Source organism: Nicotiana attenuata, unplaced genomic scaffold (genome assembly GCF_001879085.1).
Source record: "Nicotiana attenuata strain UT unplaced genomic scaffold, NIATTr2, whole genome shotgun sequence".
NCBI lineage: Eukaryota > Viridiplantae > Streptophyta > Magnoliopsida > Solanales > Solanaceae > Nicotiana > Nicotiana attenuata.
The window spans coordinates 263,433-284,600 of NW_017670661.1; the positions used below are offsets into that span (position 1 = coordinate 263,433).

Sequence of the window (21,168 nt, forward strand, 5' to 3'; positions counted from 1 at the left end):
TGGAAAACTCTAACACTGAGCTAAACGACAAAATACCCTTCCACAAGACCTATGTAAACCTAGTACTCGGATTCCAAGCTGTCACGACCCAAACCCCACTATAGGTCGTGATGGCGCCGAATGTTGCCGTTAGGCAAGCCAACGGTGAACTACCAACTTAACTATTAACTTTATTATTTTTGAAATCCTGAATCTTATCAGATAGAGATATAAATGCGTTAAAAATGGTAGATACATACAATTTAAGTAAAATATAAATTAAAAGTATGTCAATGTTAAGCAAACCATAAACAAATTCTCGAACATCCCAAAATTCGATATCACTAGGAAGTGCAACAACAATACATCTGTCCTGATTACAAGATAGACAAGATAAAGTATATAATTATGATGGAGACTTTGTGTGCTGCGAGTCCTAGGATGGATTACAGCTCACCATAAAGTCCCCTTGATAGTTGCGTACACGCCCAATGACAACCAAATGTACCTGCCAGATCCTGAACATTTAGTGCAGAATGAGTACGTAAATCAATGTGTACTCAGTGAGTATCTAGTATAACCTCAGAGAAGTAGTTATGAGGGGTCTACATTGATACATACTAGCGGTACAATTAAAGAATATAATAGGATACGAACATATATGAAACACACTAGTAATCCGAAGGTAGTTTCCCCCTTACAAAATTAGACAGGATACTTACCTCCCTTCGAAGTTCCATACCCGGCTCCAACGCCTCTCTAACACCTCAACCGATGCCCATCAATCCGAAACTAGTCAAACAACATGCAAACCAATAAAGATATACTCCAACACCCATAATTATTTAATTTATAACGATTTTAAAATTCGCTTAAAAAGTCAACAAAGTCAACCCTCGGACCCACATGCCCGGAGTCTGAAAATTCTTGAAGATAATTATTACCCATAACACCACAAAGTCAAATGTATAATTTATTCCTAATTTTATGTCCAATTTCGTGGTTAAAATAAAAAAAAACATCAAATTCTAGGCTTTCTTCCCAAATCCCACGATTTCTACAAATTTTGATGTTTGAATCCATATATAACTCATGTATTTAACTTACAACAAGTGGGAATAACTTACCTCATAATAGATGATGAAATCTTCCTTCCAAGAGCTCCAAAAATCACCCAACCAAGTGAAAATGAGAGAGACATGAACCAAATCCCGTATCAAAATCAAGTCTGCCCAGGTCATTCCACTTCGCGATCACGGATATAGCAAAGGCCAACCAGCCCTGCCTCATAATTCTTCCTATGCGACCGTGAGCTTCACCACGTGATCGCAATTCACAGCCATCCAAACCTTTGCTATAGCGCTCCAACCTTCGCGAATGCGAAGGTATAAACTCAAGATCAGCACTTCCTCATATGTGATCGCGACACACCTCCTGGGACCACGTAGAACAACTCTCCCGCAACAGCTCAACCTTAGCAACCCTACGCGTTCGCGACTTCTCCAACGCGAACGTGAAGAACCTCCTGCTCAATTTTTGTGGTCGTACCATTTCCACAATCACGTAGAACAAAGGCTCCACCAGTCCACTTTACTCTTCGCAGTCGCGTCCTCACTTTCGCGATCGCGATACATACCCAACACACCAGAAACCAGCAGTTGCAACACATAGAGAAATGGTCTGAAACCATCCCGAATTGCACCCGAGGCCCCCGGGACCCGTCCAATAACACCAACAAGTCCCAAAACCTTAAGCAAACTTATCCAAAGGCTCAAAACACCACAAATAACATCAAAACCACGAATGGATAATAAAAATCCTTCTTTTAACTTTCAAACATTCAAACTTTGACGAACGCGTCCGAATCGTATTTAACATTCCAGAATGATGCCAAACTATAGGTACAAGTCATAAATCACGAGATGAACCTATTCCAAGGCTCAAAATTTCATACGGACATTAATAACGCAAAAGTCCACCTCATAAAAACTTTAGAATTTCTAAAACCTTCGGAACGCCAACTTTCCAGAATAAGCGCCGATATGCTCCCAGGCCACCCGATACTACACCGAACTTACACCCGAGTCCGAAATCATCATACAAACCTATTGGAACCTTCAAATCCTGATTTTGATATCGTTTACTTAAAAGTCAAACCTTGGTCAACACTTATAATGTAAAGCTTCCGAATTGAGAATTTTCCTTCCGAATCAACTCCAAACTTCCCAAAAATTAATTTTGACCACGCGTACAAGTCATAAAATATGAAGTTAAGCTACTCGAGGCCTCAAACCGCTGAACGACGTGCTAGAGCTCAAAACGACCGGTCAGGTCGTTACACACATAACCACAAATGAGCATAGACGAAGTAGTAAATAGGGGAACGAGGCTATAATACACAAAACGATCGGCTAGGTCATTACATTTGTCTTCTATAGTGGAGATAATTGCACATAATAACAGATCACAGCCATATTAATAAAAGCTTATGGCAAGAATGGGCTTCGTTCTAGTGCTCAAAAATAGTATTCCAAAGCTTTCATATGTTCTTCATTATTTGTATGGATAAACCCTATATTATTGAGTATATAACTTCGATCATTGGGATCAATTACGCATAGGTTCATAATAATTCTACGAAGCTTCCGCATCATTTCCTTCAAATTGAGTAGATATCTGTTACGGTCATCATTCAATTGAAAGAATCTTCGTTCCACAACCGTACGTGATATTTTCACATCATACGGCTCTTCTCTTACGTGCATAATGAGAATAAGACGTAGGATAAAAAAAATTCAACAATGAAAATATTCTCATTATTAACTCAACAGGGCTAGAGTTTTTACAAGAAATCTCTAGCTAACCTTCTTGCAAGAGATTTTTTCTTAACATCAAGTCTATTGGGATTAGATAGAAATTAAAAGATAACTCTAAAAATTTCTTTGTTTTAATGCCTCCTAAATTATTATTTTTTCTCGTTTTTTGGCCTCTTTTCTAATTATAAAATAAAAATTAATTGTTGAATTTTATGTATCGTGTTAAATATTAGCAGAGAGCTAAAAAGGCATTATATTCAATTTTTGATGAGTGGAGTGTGGACGGTTTATTCCACTCCTCTCCTGGTCCTATATTGCAAGCATCCTAACATTCTAATTTCAAAGGCAAAAAGAAATATGTCGTCTTTAAAAAAAGAAAAAAAATAACAACAACAACCTAGTAAAATCTCACTAATGGAGTCTAGCAAAATGTAATTGTTATAGTCCAATATAGTTGCCGACTCACAATCTTTTGAGCACTATTCCAATATGCATATGAATATGGAAGAGAAAAAAGGAAGATGGTAGGCAGAAGCTTTTATAATTGTTATAAAAACACATAAAATATTTAGCCACAGAGAATGGGCTATATATATAACAACTTGTGGTTGTTGAGATATCATACGTCACATCTATGGAATTCCTCCGGACCCAACAATAATGATTTCATTAGGGAAAGGAGAGAAAACAAGCGTAGGGAGCCAAGAGGTTAAACATCCAACTATTGTATTAACACAAGTTTAGCGCTACTGTTAAGAAATATATATATATATATATATATTATTTTCTTAGATATCTTTGATTTGATATACTCAATGTAAAACATTGCTTTATTTAATTCTACTTTCGCAGAGATGTTTGTTCTTGAATTACTCTATTGAGTTTGGATAGTGAGACGTATAGTTGAAGAGGTGTAGTTACTTAAACTGTGCGAATATCTTTTCCATAACTTTCCCGTTGAATTACCAATATAATTTAGGTGTTTGAGGGTGAAAGAAGCATTTTAAGGAGCTAACACGAGTTGATTTGTCTGGAGTTTCTCCTTTCTCAAGTAGCCGAATATATCATAACAATAGCGTTATGATCTTAGAATTAAAGCTTTTCAACGTAATATGGCACAAGTATATTTTCTGTTTATTCTTGCAAGAGGGGAATACCAACATATAAAAAAATTTAAGTAAATATAAATAAAATGTAATATATACAAAAAAAAAAAAAAAAGCAGCAATGAAATCGAGATCAATAATTTTAACAAGCGACAAGTGCGTCACAGTGAAGAGGGATGAAGAAAGCGGATGAGTTGGCAAGCGGAAATACAATTTATGTAGAGGAGAATTGAGAGGGAGAGCAACTGAAAAAAATATATATATAAAAAGAAAAATAATAGTAGTAGAAAAGAAGTACGAGTTCATAATAGTGACGGACATTTGTTTTATATTTTTTTTCTTTCTACTTGTAGTTTCTTTACTTTTAAATCTTTTCTTTTCATTTCAAAATTTTTATACTAAAAAAAAGATAAAATTAGTATTTTAAAATTTTTAGTATCTAAAGAACAAAAAATTAAAGTTCCTATATACATGTATTAAATAAAATATAATTTAAATAAAAGAATCATGCACACACCCAATACAAAAGAAGATGACAGACATATTTTCATAAACTCCTAAACGAAGAGGGTGGTAGGGACATTGTGCTGCGGGACTTGGATCACTCCGAGATGCTCCGGGATTTCGGGTATTGTAGGCGCATAAGAGTAGAAGAGTTTGAGGGGGCTATGCGTAAGATGCACAGGGGTAGAGCTACCGAGCCAGATGAAATACCTGTAGAATTTTCGAAAAATGCGGGTAGGGCAGGTTTGGAGTGGCTCACTAGGCTGTTCAACGTCATTTTAAGGATGAAGAAGATGCCCGATAAATGGAGGTGGAGTACGATGATTCCTCCATATAAAAACAAGAGTGATATCTAAAGTTACAATAATTATAGAGGGATTAACAACCATACTATGAAAATTTTGGGAGAGGGTGGTTCGAGTGAGGGTGAGGACCACTGTGTCCATTTCTAAGAACCAGCTCGGTTTCATGCCGGGGGGATTGACTATGGAAGCCATTCATATTGTGGGGAGATTGGTGGACCGGTATAGGGAGTTGAAGAAGGACTTCCACATGGTGTTCATTGACCGAGAGAAAGCATATGGCAAAGTCCGGAGAGAGGTTCTCTGGCGATGCTTGGAGGCTACAGGGGTCCTAGTAGCCTGCATTAGGGTGATTAAGGACTTGTATGATGAAGCTAAGAATTGGGTTAGAGCGGCGGGAGGAGACTCGGAATACTTTCCGGTTATGGTAGGGTTGCTCCAGGGATCAGCTCTTAGTCCATCCTATTTTCCTTGGCGATGGACGCATTTACGAGACACGTTCAAGGTGAGGTGCCATAGTGTATGTTATTTGCTAATGACATAGTTGTAAGTGGTGAGACGCGGGTTGGTGTTAACGAGAGGCTGGGATTTAGAGGCAGACCCTAGACTACCTAAGGGTTTCAAGTTGAGCGGACCAATATGGAATACATGAAGTGTGAGTTCAGCAACGGTACGTAGGAAGGGGACATGGAAGTGGGGCTTGATACACAAGTCATCCCAAAGAGATAGTTTCAAGTATCTTGGATCTATAATACAAGGTGGCGGGGAGATTGATGAAGATATTACGCATTGTTTCGGAGAATAATGGTTAAAGTGGAGGCTCGCTTTCGCTGTCGTGTGTGATAAGAATGTGCCGCTAAAACTTAAAGGTAAGTTCTACAAGGTTGTAGTTAGACAGACTATGTTGTATGGAGCAAAGTGTTAGCCGGTCAAGAACTCTCATACCCAAAAGCTAAAAGTAGCTGAGATGAGGATGTTGAGGTGGATGTGTGGGCATACCCGGTTGGATAAGATTAGGAATGAAGTTATTCGCGAAAAGGTGGGAGTGGCCCCTGTGGAGAATAAGATGCGGGAGGCGAGGTTGAGATGGTTCGGGCATATTAAGAAGAGAAGTATTGAAGCCCTAGTTAGAAAGTGCGAGCAGTTAGCCTCAGTGGGCAGCAAGAGGGGTAGAGGTAGGCCTAAGATGTCCTGGGGAGAGTTTATTAGGCGGGACATGGTGCAACTAGAGCTAACTGAGGATATGGCCCTAGACATGAGGGTTTCGAGGTCAAAGATTAGGGTAGAAGGTTCGTAGGTAGTCGAGCGTTTCTCTTTGTCTTACTCAGGTCACTAGCGTTAGTGTTAGTATGATATCTGTTATTCATAGATGGCTTTTACTACCTAGAGTTTGATTGCATTCATAGATTCGATCTTATTTCATCTTGTAGTTATTCCTACTTGTTGCAATTATATTTTTTAGTCATTCTCTAGCCGAGGGATTATTGGATATAGCCTCTCTGCCCTTCAAGGAGTAGGAGTAAGGCTGTGTACATATCACCCTCCCCAGACCTCACTTGTGGGAAACTACTGAGTTTGTGGTTGTTGTTGAGATTTCAGCAGTACATAAAATTATTTCTATGTTCATATCACTACTAAAAAATGGTTCTATTGGAACAGTTATTTGGTAACGGTTGCAGAACTGTTACAATAGATTATTTTTTGGGACGGTTTTAACCGTTCCAATAGAGTGAAAAGGCTTTTGGTACACTTCTGAAGAAAAACCGTCTCGATAGGACAGTAACCGTCACCATAAATTAAGCTATGAGGACGGTTTAATAAGGCGATACTATAGGGATATTTATAGGAACAGTTTTCTGAAATAAAATATTTATGGGGACGGTTTATTTTTCCCTCCCTGATTTCCCTCCAACATATTTATCAAAAAAAAGTAAAAATAAATTGTGACCCCACAAAAAAAAATTATACTATAGGATTACTAAATCATAAAACCTTCGTCTCTCATCCCAGTATCCTAGAAAAATCGGCCTTCAAACCTTCGTCTGTCCTCTAAGGCTTAAGTTGTCTCTCTCGTCTTCAAATCGCAACGAACTGTTTTGCTTACTCCGACGAAGGAATTCCGACGAGAGACAACCATTTCGGCTAATATAAAGGAATCTTAGATGTAGATTATCGGTATTTCTCCGTGTTCGTGGTTGTTCGCTTTCGCTATTTTGCCGGAAAAGTATTTCGCCGGAAAATTGTTTCGCCTCTTCTTCTGCTTTCTTTCTCTGGTAAGATTTCATCTAAACCCATTAATTTACTACGTCCTTTGTTTGTATTATATGATTTCTAGTTTTTGATTTCATCTAAACCTTGAAATTTTTTGATTTACATTAAGGGCTTTCTTATTATTTGTTGCTACTTGACTCTTCGTGTTATCGATCACATTTTATCTGTTAGTTTTATGTGTTGTTACTGCCTGCCCTGTTGCATTTGCCTAATTTCCATGAATCTAGCCCCTGATTTCTTGCTGGAAGCAATTAGCAGTGTTTAGTTCTTTCTGTAAATCTAGCTTTGAGAGATGCATGTTGTTGTTGATCTGCTGTAGTTGTTGCTGCTACCATTCTTTTGTTCTTTCTGGGAATAATGTGTGTTTTTTTCTCTATCGGAATTGAGTCCAAAACTTGTCGAATCGACTAAAAATGTTAGATAACAGTTGAAAATTCATTGGCTTACTTGGGATTCAGTTGAAAAATAGTTGAATGTTCTGTTTTGAAAGGTTTTGAGTTTCTGATTTTTTGAGTCTTGAACTGAACTTCCTTCTTGTTCTACTATGAGATCGCTTCTGTGACAGACTGAATTAGACTTGCATAGAGCATAAACTCAAAATTCTAAGATCCACGAACTGAAATCCAACCACAAATTAAGTTTATCTTAATGGCATTGGAGCCTACTGTAAAGTCATTTGCATTTGAGTTTAACTTTATGTATTAATATCGCACTATCTGGTCACCTAAAAGATAATTGCATGTAATCGTCCTTAAGAAGTAGGAATAATAACCTGAAAAATTAGGCTGATAATAACCTGTTACAATATGTTAAAATACACATCCAGTGCAACTAAGATATATTCTAGTAGTATAAGTTTTTGGGTGTTTAACCATTACATGAGTAGATCTCTATAGCTAATACTACCTCTTCAGTTCTATTTCTGTTTTCCCGTTAGTGCAGCAATGTTGCTGCTATTGCTGCAATAATGAGATTTTATAGTGTTTCAATGTGGATCCCCTGTTATCCTGTAGTTAGTACTGGTTATCATTCGATTAAAAAGCTTGGTTTCAGTTGGCGCTTATGCTGATGTTGCTTAAGTACAGGCACAAGACGAGGGTCCATATTGGTCGATTAGTTAAAAATACATCTGCAAAACTTAAGCAAGGCAGTGAAACAGATCATCGTATTGAAGTCAGTGTAAGTGTTAAGAGCTCACCTACATCCTCTTGCCTTCTGTGTTTGATAACTAATATGCCATTACATGGAAACCATCATATATGCATCTTTTCCAACTTACCATGTGAGGCTCAAGTTTACTCTGAAACTATCATATGCTGCGCATTGCCATAGTTTACTCTGAAACTATCATATGCATATCCTTAACTTATCATATGAAGCTGCACTTTATTTGGAATTCTACTGTTGTTATTTATATAATACCTAATAAAGCTATTTTTATTTGTATTCTTCATCAGATTTGATAGATATGAGTCAAGAAAGACCTTCAAAACCCAAAAGAAAGACAATCGCAACATACACAAAACCTGGAACAATGGCATCTTTGGCAAACCAAATAAGGACTTCGTTTAGCCAAAAATATGTTGTTCCCGCTAGACAATCAAACAAAGAGCGGCCGAATATTATTTTAGAAAATCTGCCAGGAGCAGTAGCCCATGCACAAACTAGATCAACCACTTCTGCAAAATATGTTGCTCCTGCTAGACAATCAAACAAAGAGCCTCTGAATATCATCGAAGAGAATTTGCTAGTGCCACAATATTAAGAAGTAGCAGCCCATGTACAAACAAGATCAACCACTCCTACAACACAGGTAATAGAGGAACAAGTTCAGTTGGATTCTACAACTCTTGTTAAAGATGAACAATGTGAAGAACAAGGTAAGAACCTATAGACTTTATCTAAAAATATTTACATCCTATTTCAGTCATAAAAAATATACCAACAATAGTGATTTGGTGGTTTTGTTTGGTTCGAATAGTTGAAGGCCCTTCTAATCAAACAAGAAAAAGAGGAAAAACAAAGATGAAAAGTGTACATGGACGACATGAGCGTAAATTGATTTTACTTAACAACTTAAATCAACCCGTCGGTCCTAGTGACGCAGTTGTGACAGAGTTTGGAAGCTTCCTCGGCATATTGGCAAGGAATGCGACTCTATGTCCTCTTGATATTTTGGATTGGAGGAAGATGGACACAAAAGAGGATATATGGGAATATACCAAGGTCTGAACTTCTTAAGTTTTAATTTTTGATTGAAAATCTTTCATATTTTCTGCACTAACAGATTTGACACCAATTGTAGGATAAATATGATATTCCTGAAGCTGCAAAAAAATATACTTTGGAATCAATTCAAGCTGCTTGGAGAAAGAATAAAAGTAGATTGAAAAAAAATCACTTTGACCCCTATAAAAGTGATGAAACTCGAATGCAACATATCCCTGAAGATGTTCCAGTTTCTCAGTTTAAGGAACTCCTTAGGTATTGGAACTCTGAGAAACTCCAGGTATGTGACTTTTTACTTGTTCTTCTTCATCTTCTTGAACTACTTCTTAGCAGAATTATGGGCCTGCTCATCGTGGATCTTCAATGTTTCATCGTGCATCTTCTGCACCTTCTTTTTCTTCTTCCCTGTTGCTGCCTTTGAAATTGGTGTATTGATCTTTTGTGCATTGGTAGGACTGGTATTTTGCTCATCACAAGCCTCGTAGTTGTCCAGTGAATCAGCTTCGTTCCCTTTCTCCTCCTCAACCTGATCCGCCCAGCTTTTGGATACATACTCGTCTTCATCTTCTTCGTATTTCTTGTCTGAATCATAAGCATATTCTCCTTCTTCATAACCAATCCTTTCCTTAGGCTTTTTTGTTGCTGAAGACATCATCCTGAAGTGTTTGTTGATGGTGTGATAAGTGTATTGAGTTCCCTGATCGACCAGCAAGGTCATTAGATGGTATTTCATGATTGGAGGTATGTTTTTATTTTCATTCTTCTTCTTCTTCTTCTTCTTCTTCTTCTTTTTCTTTTTCTTTCTAAACGTCCAAAAAGCACCGAAATGCTGGCGAATTTTTTTCAGAAAAATTCTGCCCCGTTACTGCCCAAATTCTGCACAGATTCTGCCCAATTGTTGTCTATGCCATACTTATTTACTGGCGTGTGCATTGAGAGGATTCAAATTCTCCAGTATTTTAGCTCCTACTGTCGTGAGGTTACCAGATTCTGTAGTCCAATGCCCCTCCATATTTTTCTCCTCGTTGCTGCCCAAATTCCACTCCAAATTATGTGCATTCTATTTTTCAACTAAATCAACAAGTAGATTTAGGATCTAGGATCCCCAACAGTAGGTCGATCACCACTTACATTCAGTGCAATAGTAGCCTCCAACTTTGAACATATAGTAGCTGCTTCAATTCCAGATTTCTCATGGCCTAATACATTTGTTGCATGATTCGAAGACAGCTTCACCACAATAGCTTGATGCAATCCCTCCTCCTTTGCGAATTCCATCCGTTCCTTCATTGAAAACTGAATTGTTGGAACTCCATGTATAACTTCAATAGGTTTCAAGTATTTTTGGTTCAAAGTAGCGGCTGTTTTTGCTTGGTACAGGCGTGCAACATATGTATTTTTCTGTTTGATATTTTAACATGAAGCATTATATATGACTCTGGTACCTTTCTGTTCGATATTTTAACAGGAAGAATTATATATTTCATTGTTTGATGTTTCTTTCTGTTTGCAGAGAATGTCTAAAACTAACATTGAGAATAGGAAGAAGTTGAAGAATCCTCACACTGCTGGAAAAAGAAGTTTTGCTTTAGTTCGATCTAAGTTGGTGTGTAACTAGTAAATCGTGGCAGAAAAATTTCAATTTTAGCTTTTGTTTAGTTCATGGAAGATCACTAGGAATGCTAACTCACTTTCATGTAACTAGGAAAAAGACAAGGAAACTTCGAATCCTTTATCAGCAAAGGAAGTCTTTGTTGCTACAAGGAAAAGAAAAGTTGGGCGATCATACAAGTCCTCGGATGAAGATACAACTAGTAAAATTGTGCGATTATATTTAATTAATGTTATATTGAGATCAATTATTTATTTCTATTTGGTTACTTTTTGTTTACTTGAATTATATTTTTTTGAATTTGCTTTGTAGGCTGAAATGGAGGAAATTAAAGCACAACAAAACTTAAATGGCAATGAGTCCGTAGAGGCATTTGCATCTATCATGGGACCTGAACATCCGGGACGTCTGAGATTGTATGGACGGGGGGTTACAAGAACTTCTTTGAGAGAGAAAGCAGGATGTTTTGAACCCTCTTAGAATACTTCAAATTCTATACAAAAATTGGAAGAGAAGATACAAAGAATGGAGGAAAAATTAAGGAACAAAAGGAAACTATCCATCAAGAAGTTGTTGCAGATGTCCTTGCACGACTTCAACGTTCAGGAATTGATATTGACGCTAACATTATTCTGGCGGCATTGGGTGATAATTCATTGGGAGAAGCTTCATCTGCTCAGCAAACAGCATTGCAACCAATCTGTCGTCCATCTACTGGTACCAACAAAGAAGGCCAACTCATTCCAGGTATTAACTCATTGAAAATTTAATAATTTTTGTAAGATTTACGGTTTTAGTTTGGTACTTCATATGCGCATTCTGTTGTATTCCTCTAGTGTACAAAATACTTCTCTACTCCGTCAAAAGCTATTGTATTCCTCTCTCTCTCTATACAGTTCAATGGCTTATGCCTTAACAGTTGAGCTATGAAATCTTGGTTCTGTTGCATCAAACATCAAGTATGATGCAGTGCCATTTTGTAAGAGAAATCTTTTATGTTCATTCAGGTCTATTTTCGATCAACAAGGCCACGGTTTAAACTTGGTAGAAATGAATTATCAGTTTTAGTTTTCTGTTATCACTTTTAGCAAACTCGCGTTGTGGAAGATTGTATCTGGATATATTTGATTATGGTACTTTGTTGAGTGATTTTGTAGATCCCAAGTGACCTTGGTGGATTTCTATGTGGCGTTGCTTATTTAGCCAAGTTCTTGTGTAGAGACATAATTGTGTGATGAAGTCTCTTGTCATTACCCTTTGTGATTCTATCTTCAATAGCCTTCTTAAGCAACAACGCCTTTGTGATTCTATCTTCAATAGCCTTCTTAAGCGACAACGACTGTCTCCAATCAGGCGCAATCTAGCAAAGCAAGAAAAAGCTTTTAGAAACTACAGAAAGAAATAGAACTAAATAAGGAAGTCAAATTCTGATTGTCTTCAAACGCTTGATAAATGACAAGATCTAACTACATAAAGATTAGGAGCAGACCTCCAAACAGTGACATGTAAGCTCTTTGCTCCTTGAATATTCCCCACTTCTGTAATATCCAACAGCTAGAAGATAAAGCTTTTCTCGCTTTTGTAGTGGACTATTTGAGCTGGCAAGTGAAACTGCAAAAAAGGAAAAAGAAACAGAAAAGATGATGATTCTCATAAATTGAACCCTCAGGTAAGTTATTCATCAGATGCTGTTGAGATAAGTTGCTAAGAGCATTATGCCTCTATGTCTATGAATATTGAGACTTAAGGAAACTAGGAGTTAAACAATGAAACGAGATAGTCGGTGGTTGTATCCGAAATTCAAAAACACTTGTAAACTAGATATTATGAAATACGTAGAAGCCCTAGGGAATCAAAAGACAACTTGTAACATAAATGGAGAAGTAGATCTGACTAAATTTCACCCTCAAGCATAGCTATCGCTCGTTGCACATCTTCAGGTTGTTTGGAATGGACAAGCGCCCATGACAACCTCATAATACTCTCATTCTTTCCTTCATCAGTGGCGCCATTTGTAGCATCTGCTGCTTCTCGTTCACATCCCTATCAATATGCATAGACACAAAAGACTAAGCACCAAAAGTAATCTCACCAATTGTGGCTTTAATACTAATCAATTAGTTCAACAGACTCATTTGATTCACTAACTAGTAACTAAAAGTTAGAATTATAATTGTTCCATTTACAGAATTGAGTTATGTTATTAGCGAAGTTTGCAAAGAACTATCCAGAACCTCTAGTTTTATCTGCTACATCTATCTAGGGAGTACTACTATGTATTGTATGTTTGTCTCCTGCTATAGTTGAAATACTGAAAAGTTGTGTGAGGAGCAATAAGGAGATACTTGCAGTGTCTCGAAAACTCTATCTAGTGGCGCCATCTGAATGACTATGTAAATTGAAGGTTTTATCAGAAGCCATTGTTTATTCTAAGTCTTTCTACAACAGGGTGATGCAAACCGAGTGGTGATAGACCTCAATGCAAAAGTTGCCTGTCACTACCTCTTGTTTCCATAGCAGAACAATATGTTTTGTTTGGCTAAAATTTTCAAATTTTCTTAGTTTCAGAACAACTTTGAAAAAATGAATGATCAGAGAAGTGCTATAAGAGTTCAAAGGCCTGTGTTTGGCCAATATATCTGAGGGTTGTCTTGCCCTTTATCTTGCTATATAGTTTTGTTACTTCCCTAGTTAGATGTATCTCCTTATGTTTTCTGATTTGGATATATAGTTTTGTTACTTTCCTAGTTTTGTTTTCTGATCATAGAAGTGCTATATAGTTTTGTTACTTCTTTAGTTAGATGTATCTCCTTATGTTTTCTGATTTGGATATGCACCACAACAAGGATAATGATGTTTTGAGCAGGTTGAAAATTTTGGGATGGTCATATTTACAAAGGAAACTCTGCCGAAAAATTTAAGAATTTAGAGCGTTTGAAAATTTTGGAGTTATCAAATTGGTCATTCAATTACTTTGTGATTCAATTATCTTTTGAAAAATTTATTTAATTATTTCTTGTTGTCTTTCGTAGGTGCAGCGATTGCGGAAGAAAGCAGTGACGAAGACCTTACTTGAGTGTTGTTGATCGTTGTTGATCGTTGTTAAACTTTCTATCATCATGTTCAAAGATATTTTGGTTTAGAACTTTTTGTATGCAAACTCATCTATTTTGACTTTTGAATTGTTGATCAAACAATGTATTCACATTTTGTTTTTGTATATGAGTAATGTTAGTTTGTGGTTTATATAAGTTATGAGTTAAAAAATTTCATTGCATAGGAAAATATTCCTCATTTTGCTTCCATAAATATCAGAAATTCAATTCTGAATTGTTGCAATAGAGCATATAACCGTTCCAGTAGACCAAACAAATAATAATAGCATCCCCTAATAACTGTTGCAATATGTAACAATATCCGTTGCAGTAGGGTACTGATAATTGTTCCAATAGCACAAAAACCGTTGCAATATATCATCAAAACCGTTGCATTAGACTTAAAAAATCGCTGGAATAATTATACCTCAAGGGTTTATAACCGTCCCAATAGAAAATACAACCGTTCCCATAAACAGAGCAATGGTAACAGTACCATAACCATTACAATACCCCCTATATGGAGACGGTTTTCAAACCATTACAAAATAACCGTTCCAATAGACCTATTGTAACACTGAATCCCGGAACGCCTCCAAATCCATTCCGATAGCCCTATAGGGACGGCTAGTGTATCTATTGCCACGGTTTTGGAAGGGTTGCCATAGACCTAATTTCTAGTAGTGTATGCATGATATTTTTACTTTGTTTATTGTGACTGGATATAAAAAGATAATTTTAAAATCATTGTTATTTTTGATATCGCACGGATACATTAAGTAGTAGGTTCATATAAACTAAAACGAACAGAGTACTACTTAATTTGGCTAACACAATGTCCCACACAGGACATGAGGAGATGAATTAGAAAACTTATCAGTGTCATATTTGAGTAGGTGTCACGACCCAAAATACATTAGTCGTGATGGCACCTGACCCAACCCGTTAGGTTAGACAGTTAACACATTTCTAGTAAAATAAAGGTGACCAACAAATGCTACATCTGGATTTCCATATAATAACCCAATGACTGGTAGTACAAGTCATGAGCTACTAAGACTGGATATTGTAAAAACTGATATAAAATGGATACAACTTCTATTCGAAATGTACATAAATAGAATACAACTTTAAGACTACACAGGGACAAGTGGTAGCCACACCGGAAGGCACGAACATCTTAAGAGTCAGCTCTTGTCATCCACCGCAGCTCCGCTCCAAGATCTGCATGTAAGGGTGCAGAAGTGTAGTATGAGTACAACCGACCCCATCTACTCAGTAAGTATCTTGACTAACGTAGGTGAAGTAGTGACGAGGATTTTTAGTTAGAAGATACTCACTGATATAACCTGTGTAGTAAACTAGCAATAGAACAACACTACAACATAATAGAAAAAAGAGTACACAAAACGAATATGCGAAGCAGTAAATGAGTACTAGAAGAAATCACGATTTAATATTTCCCAATAACAGTAATGAAAAAGTTGAAAAAGCACAGGTAGCAATAACGAACAAGGCAGTACATATGGACAATGGTATCAGACTAGGTAGAAGACAGAGAAATAATGACAGCAATTAGGAAAGAAGAATATAAATTTCACTAACTAGCGTGGTAGAAGGCCTAGGTGTAGAGATAACAAACAAGAGGGAAAACATGATCTTTATGAGCTAACAACTAGAAGGCATGAATAACTAACATGATAGAAAGCTTACACGAAAGTGCAACAAATGAGGAATGGCATGGATATGGATATAACAACAAGAAGGCAAACATGATATTTGCAAGTTAAATAAATAGAAGGCATAGGCAACACACCAACAATTGAGATAGAGGACAAAGATAGAATAACAACAACAAGTCACATAGAAAACATAGGTACAACAGTAATAGCTCAAGGTAAATGCATGAATGTATACACAAGGAAAAGATATCATAGCATAAAATGCATATCCCTTGTCCTCGGCTGCACGGAAACACCCTTCATGCCATGAACTCGGGATAAGATAAAAGCATGATAATACGAATAAAATGGCACGGCATCACCCTTCCTGCTTTAACTCTCATCCTCACATGATAATGTAAATGAGAACACGATAATATAATGAAACAGTACGACATCACCCTTTGTGGCTTTACTATCATCCTCTCATGATAATGTTTATGCAATGGCACGACATCACCCTTCGTGCTTTATACTCTTCCTCACCAAGCATATCCATATCAATGACAATAATGGTAGGAAGCATGAATAATGTCAGGGAGAGTGTTTAAGCAAATATTCCAAATGAACATCAATCACAGCTTTCAAGACAACAACGATTCAATAAACCTTATGTAATTTATTGTTCAAGTATTTTGACAAATCTCAAAATGAGCTTTAACCCAAGTATAGAATCCAATATCTCAAGAATAATGGTCGTAGTAATGTATTAATGATTAAACATAGTGATGACCGAATTTATCACATCAATGGTTTCACAAAAATCCGGCAAGTTTTAGTCAAGTTGTAATAAGCTAAATCTCGGTTTCTAACATTTAATTTCATTTTCTTAGTAATCTAGAAGTCAAGTAAGACTTGAAACAAGGAAGTCACGTAATTCTGCAAGGCATAATAAATCAAATAATTTACCCCCGAGCATGATTTAACCCTGGCACATGTATATACACTTGTCACCTCATATATGCATCGCTCTTGCATGTAGCAGACAATGGCAATTAGTTGGAAAAATTTTCCCAACAAAGTTAGGCAAGACACTTACCTCAAACAAGCCAAATCGATACACTAGAAGCGCCATCCCACTCAAATCATCCTCCGGACGGCTCAAAACTAGCCAAAAGTAACTCAAAATCGTCAAGTAATGCCATGGGAAGCAAACCCAATCGATAAAGGTCAAAACTTTACACATTTACTCAAAGTCAGCCAAAAAGTCAAAACCGGGCTCGCACCTCGAAATGCGAAAAACTCCCAAATTCCGACAAACCATTTAATTACGAGTCCAAACTTACTAATCACTCAATTCTGACTCGAATCGTTGCTCAAAACTCAAAAATTCACTTTAGGAAAGTTTAGACAAAAATCCTCTATTTCTCTTTTGAAATTATCAATCAAATATCAAAAAACGAATATGGAATCGCAAAAAATAATTAAAACCAAGTAGAAAAGACTTACTCCAGTCCATATGCTGAAAATATTCTCAAAAACCGCCCGACTCCGAGCTCCAAACCCATGTGAGAAAAAGTGGATAAATTCAGGAATAAGTTAAAAATGCACCAGTTATTATAGCTCGAATCAGATTTAAGAGGACATAAAAACTCACATTTGATGAGCCCGGCATAATCCTTGCGAAATTACACCCAATATAGCCTTTTGAATCAACCAATTTAGCTTTAAAATAAGGAAGATATGATGTTTTGATGTTTTAAAGGAAATCTAAAAATTTAAGAGACAGAAATGACATTTTCGTAATTATTTTAAACTAGAAAATCTACAAAAACGAATTTTCGTTTTAGCATCCGAAACTCATTCGGAACCTCCCGTACACAAAGAATATATATATTTCAATCATAAAATACGATACGAACCTGCTCGTACACTCAAAACACCGAAAAGAGGTCATCTTTACAATATTGACCATGGTAAAATTCCAAATCCTTAACCTAACTAGTTTCTCTACCAATGATCCAAAACACACTCGAGCCCTCGGAACCCCATTAAATCATACCAACAAGTCCTAAATCATGATACGAACTTATTCGAAGCTTCAACTCACATCAAACAACATAAAAACCATGAATGGCACATGAAATCAAACTTAATGAACATTTGAACATTCAACTTCCAAAACTCGTGTCGAACCATATCAAATCAACGCGGAATGACCTCAAATTTTGTACCCAAGTTTAAAACGACATAACGAAGCTATTTAAATTTTTGGAACCAAAATCCGAACCCGATATCACCAAAGTCAACTTTCGGTCAAACTTATGAACATTCCAAAACTCCAAATTGCCAACTTTCGCTTATTAACGCTAGAACCTTCAAGAAACATCCACGTACAAATTCGGGGATATGCCCAAGTCCAAATCAGCATTCAGACCTAGCGAAACCATCAAAACTCTGATCCGGGGTTAAATACACAAAAGACAAACTTGATCAACTCTTCAAACATAAAGCTTTCTAATTGAGAATTATTCTTCCAAATCAACTCCGGATCACCTGAAAACCAAAACTGACGATTCACACAAGTGTCATGTAGGGTTCTAAAATGAGAGAATTTGATACTTATCGGTGTCATGTTCGGGATATTGTTGTGTATATGACACTGATAATATTTGAGTAATTACTTTATCTTATCTCTTTAAATTATTTTAGGAAAACCTACGAAAGCCTAAACCATAGGTAAAACTAAAAGAATTACTGCTCCTACATTTGTTAATATCTTCAAACATACTTAGTTATTTCCGCTATGTGGTTTTCATCCTCAGTCTATACTAACCATTTTTTGTGGATTTTTCAAGTTCAAAATAGATTTGGAAAGTTGACAACCCACTTCCATTAATAGATAGAATTGGGAAAAACAACTTCAAAGACGAGTTTTCTGCAAACAAAATGAGATATAAAATGCAATCAACGAACAATTCAATAATTTTCCATCTAAACTTGACATATGATTCAGAAAAAATTATCTTCGAGGTATATCTAAACCCAATTCCTCAACGACACTCAATTCATCCAAATTACAAAATAGCCATTCATTTCTTTAGAAGAGAGGTATTTTATACTTAGCCATCTTTGCAAAGATACTAGGTATAATTTGTCACGACCCAAAAGGCTAACCTGTCGTGATGGCGCCTATCATGGTACTATGCAAGCCGACACCTTTCAAAACACTTTGATATTTACATAAAAGTTAAGTCAAAGCTATTTCATAATAGAGTTGAACTCAAAACAACAATGCGGAAAAGATAGCCCAACATTGAGGTGTCACTAAGTCATGAGTATCTAAACCCAGTCTAGAATCGGTGTTTACATTAGTCCTCAAATGCCAAAAAGGAAAGAAAAGATAACAAAGGAGGGAGGGTCAAGGTTTGCGGACGTCGGCAACTACCTCGTACGTCTTCACTAACCAAATGCACACGAACTCAACGATCTCTGCGACCGGTCTCACCTGAATATGCAAATAAGGTGTAGGGAGTAACGTGAGTACTTCCAACTCAGTAAGTAACAGAAATAAATAAGGTACTGAGAAGCAGTGATGAGCTATACAAATACAATTTATCTTAATAACTTTCAAATAAGGAACGGTCATGCATTCAAATTTCGTAGCTTAAGTCAAATCGATTCGTGCCCAAGTAAAACAAATATCAAGTCTTCCAGAAAATTGCACAACAAAGACAGATAATAGCTAAGTGCAACAAATAATTTGAAGCAAGTACAGTTTCTAAGCTCATCTCAACAGCTCAATTACTCGGCTCTCAGCCCTCAGTAATCATACTCAATAGGTACCTGCGCTCACTGGGGGTGTGCAGGCTCTGGAGAGGCTCCTTCATCCCAAGCATTATATCGCTGCAGTGTGTAGCCCGATCCAATATATAAACAGCCATAAGGCTCGTTGCGCCGTGCAACCCGATCAAATATAGATAATTAGCATGAAGGCTCGTTGCGGCGTGCAACCCGATCCAATATACATACATATATAGCCCGGAGGCTCGTTGCGGCGTGCAACCCGATCCATATACACTCATATAGCTCACAGCTCGGGCTCAGGCCCTATCTCTGTCACCAACCTCACCAGTCCCTCGGGCTCTCAAAAAAAGCATATAATTCAGCCCAAACAGAGATAATAACATGTATAAATGATAAATAGGGAGGGACGGAAGTAAAATACGCAAGTAATATCATCATTGAGAACAAAATAGCAAATAGCAATTAATTTAGCAAGTACACGACCTCACGGGTCTCAACAGTGATATCACAAGGCCTAAACACGGTTTCTAACATAAAGTGTAGTCAATTTCCATAAAAAACAGAGGGAACACGTAGTAAACACTAGGCTATTCGATTCTACAGTCTCACGGGACGGACCAAGTCACGATCCCTACGGTGCACTCCCTCACGCCCCTCACCTAGCATGTGTGACACCTCAAAAATAGTCATACGACACAAAATTTGGGGTTTCATACCCTCAGGACCAGATTTGCAACTGTTACTTACCTCTATCCGAGTAAAATCCTACTCCGCAATTCCTTTGCCTCTCGAACCAGCCTCCGAATGTCCCGAATCTAGCCACAAGCAGTACAAAACCATTAATATATGCTAAAGGAATCAATTCCCCAAGAAAAACTACTAGGTTAGACATAAATCCCAAAATTGGCTCAAACCCGGCCCCCGGACCCACGTCTCAAAACCCGACAAAAGTCACAAAACCCGAAAGCTCATTCACTCACGAGTCTAACCATTCTAAATTCATAAAAATACGATATCATTTGCCCCTCAGAATCCACAAAATTCACTCTCAAATTCTAAAGCCCTAATCTCCCAAATTTTACCTCAAAAACTCACAAACTAGGTGTAAAATCAGTGGGGAAAATCATTATTGAAAATAAATAAGCACAAGGATCTTACCTCAGTAATCACTTCAAAACCCTCTTCAAAATCCTCCAAAATCCGAGTTCCAAAACGTGAAAATGGTGAAAAATCTCAAAGTCATGTTTTTATATGATTCTGCCCAGCTACATCGCACCTGCGGTCCATATGTCGCTTCTGCGATGCTTCACCTGCGGAAAACCTATCGCAGGTGCGTATTTCAATTCAAATCCTGACCTCGCTCCTACGGCCTCAAGACCGTATCTGTGCTTCCGCAAGTGCGGAACCCATCTCGCTTCTGCGGTCCAAACTCGCACCTGCGCCCTTGGGTCCACTTCTGCAACCGCCGCAAGTGCGGGTTTGCATCGCACCTGCGTCCTCTGCCCAGGTCAACCTTGGCCACTTTTGCAGCTCCTTGGCCGTTTCTGCGGGCTCGCATCTACAGTTCCCACTCTGCAGGTGCGATTATGACAGCTGAGTTCAACTTCATCAGCCTTCCAATTTCCAAACTTGTTCCGTAGATCACCCGGAATCTATTTGAGGCCCTCAGGACCTCAACTAAACATACCAACACGTCCGACAACATCATACGAACTTAGTCAAATCATCAAATCACCTCGAACAACGTAAAAACACAAATTACACACGGATTCAAGCCTAATGAACT

At 37.3% G+C, this 21,168-nt stretch overlaps 1 protein-coding gene and 1 long non-coding RNA gene across 2 annotated transcripts; one reads left to right on the forward strand and one right to left on the reverse strand.

The window, feature by feature from the left end:
- The first annotated feature begins 8,834 nt into the window (after positions 1 to 8,834).
- LOC109242001 lies at positions 8,835 to 9,308 on the forward strand. Its single transcript, XR_002070335.1, has 3 exons — positions 8,835 to 8,858; positions 8,960 to 9,204; positions 9,284 to 9,308. It is a non-coding gene; the product is annotated as an uncharacterized LOC109242001 (long non-coding RNA).
- A 2,706-nt stretch (positions 9,309 to 12,014) lies between these two features.
- On the reverse strand, positions 12,015 to 20,940 carry LOC109241999 (mitochondrial fission 1 protein A-like). The gene is made up of 4 exons (XM_019408827.1): positions 20,761 to 20,940; positions 12,724 to 12,862; positions 12,309 to 12,430; positions 12,015 to 12,179 (listed from the first exon to the last, which is right to left on the reverse strand). Exons 1-4 carry the CDS (start codon positions 20,938 to 20,940, stop codon positions 12,015 to 12,017), a joined length of 606 nt encoding a protein of 201 aa, XP_019264372.1.
- Between the last annotated feature and the right edge of the window lie 228 nt (positions 20,941 to 21,168).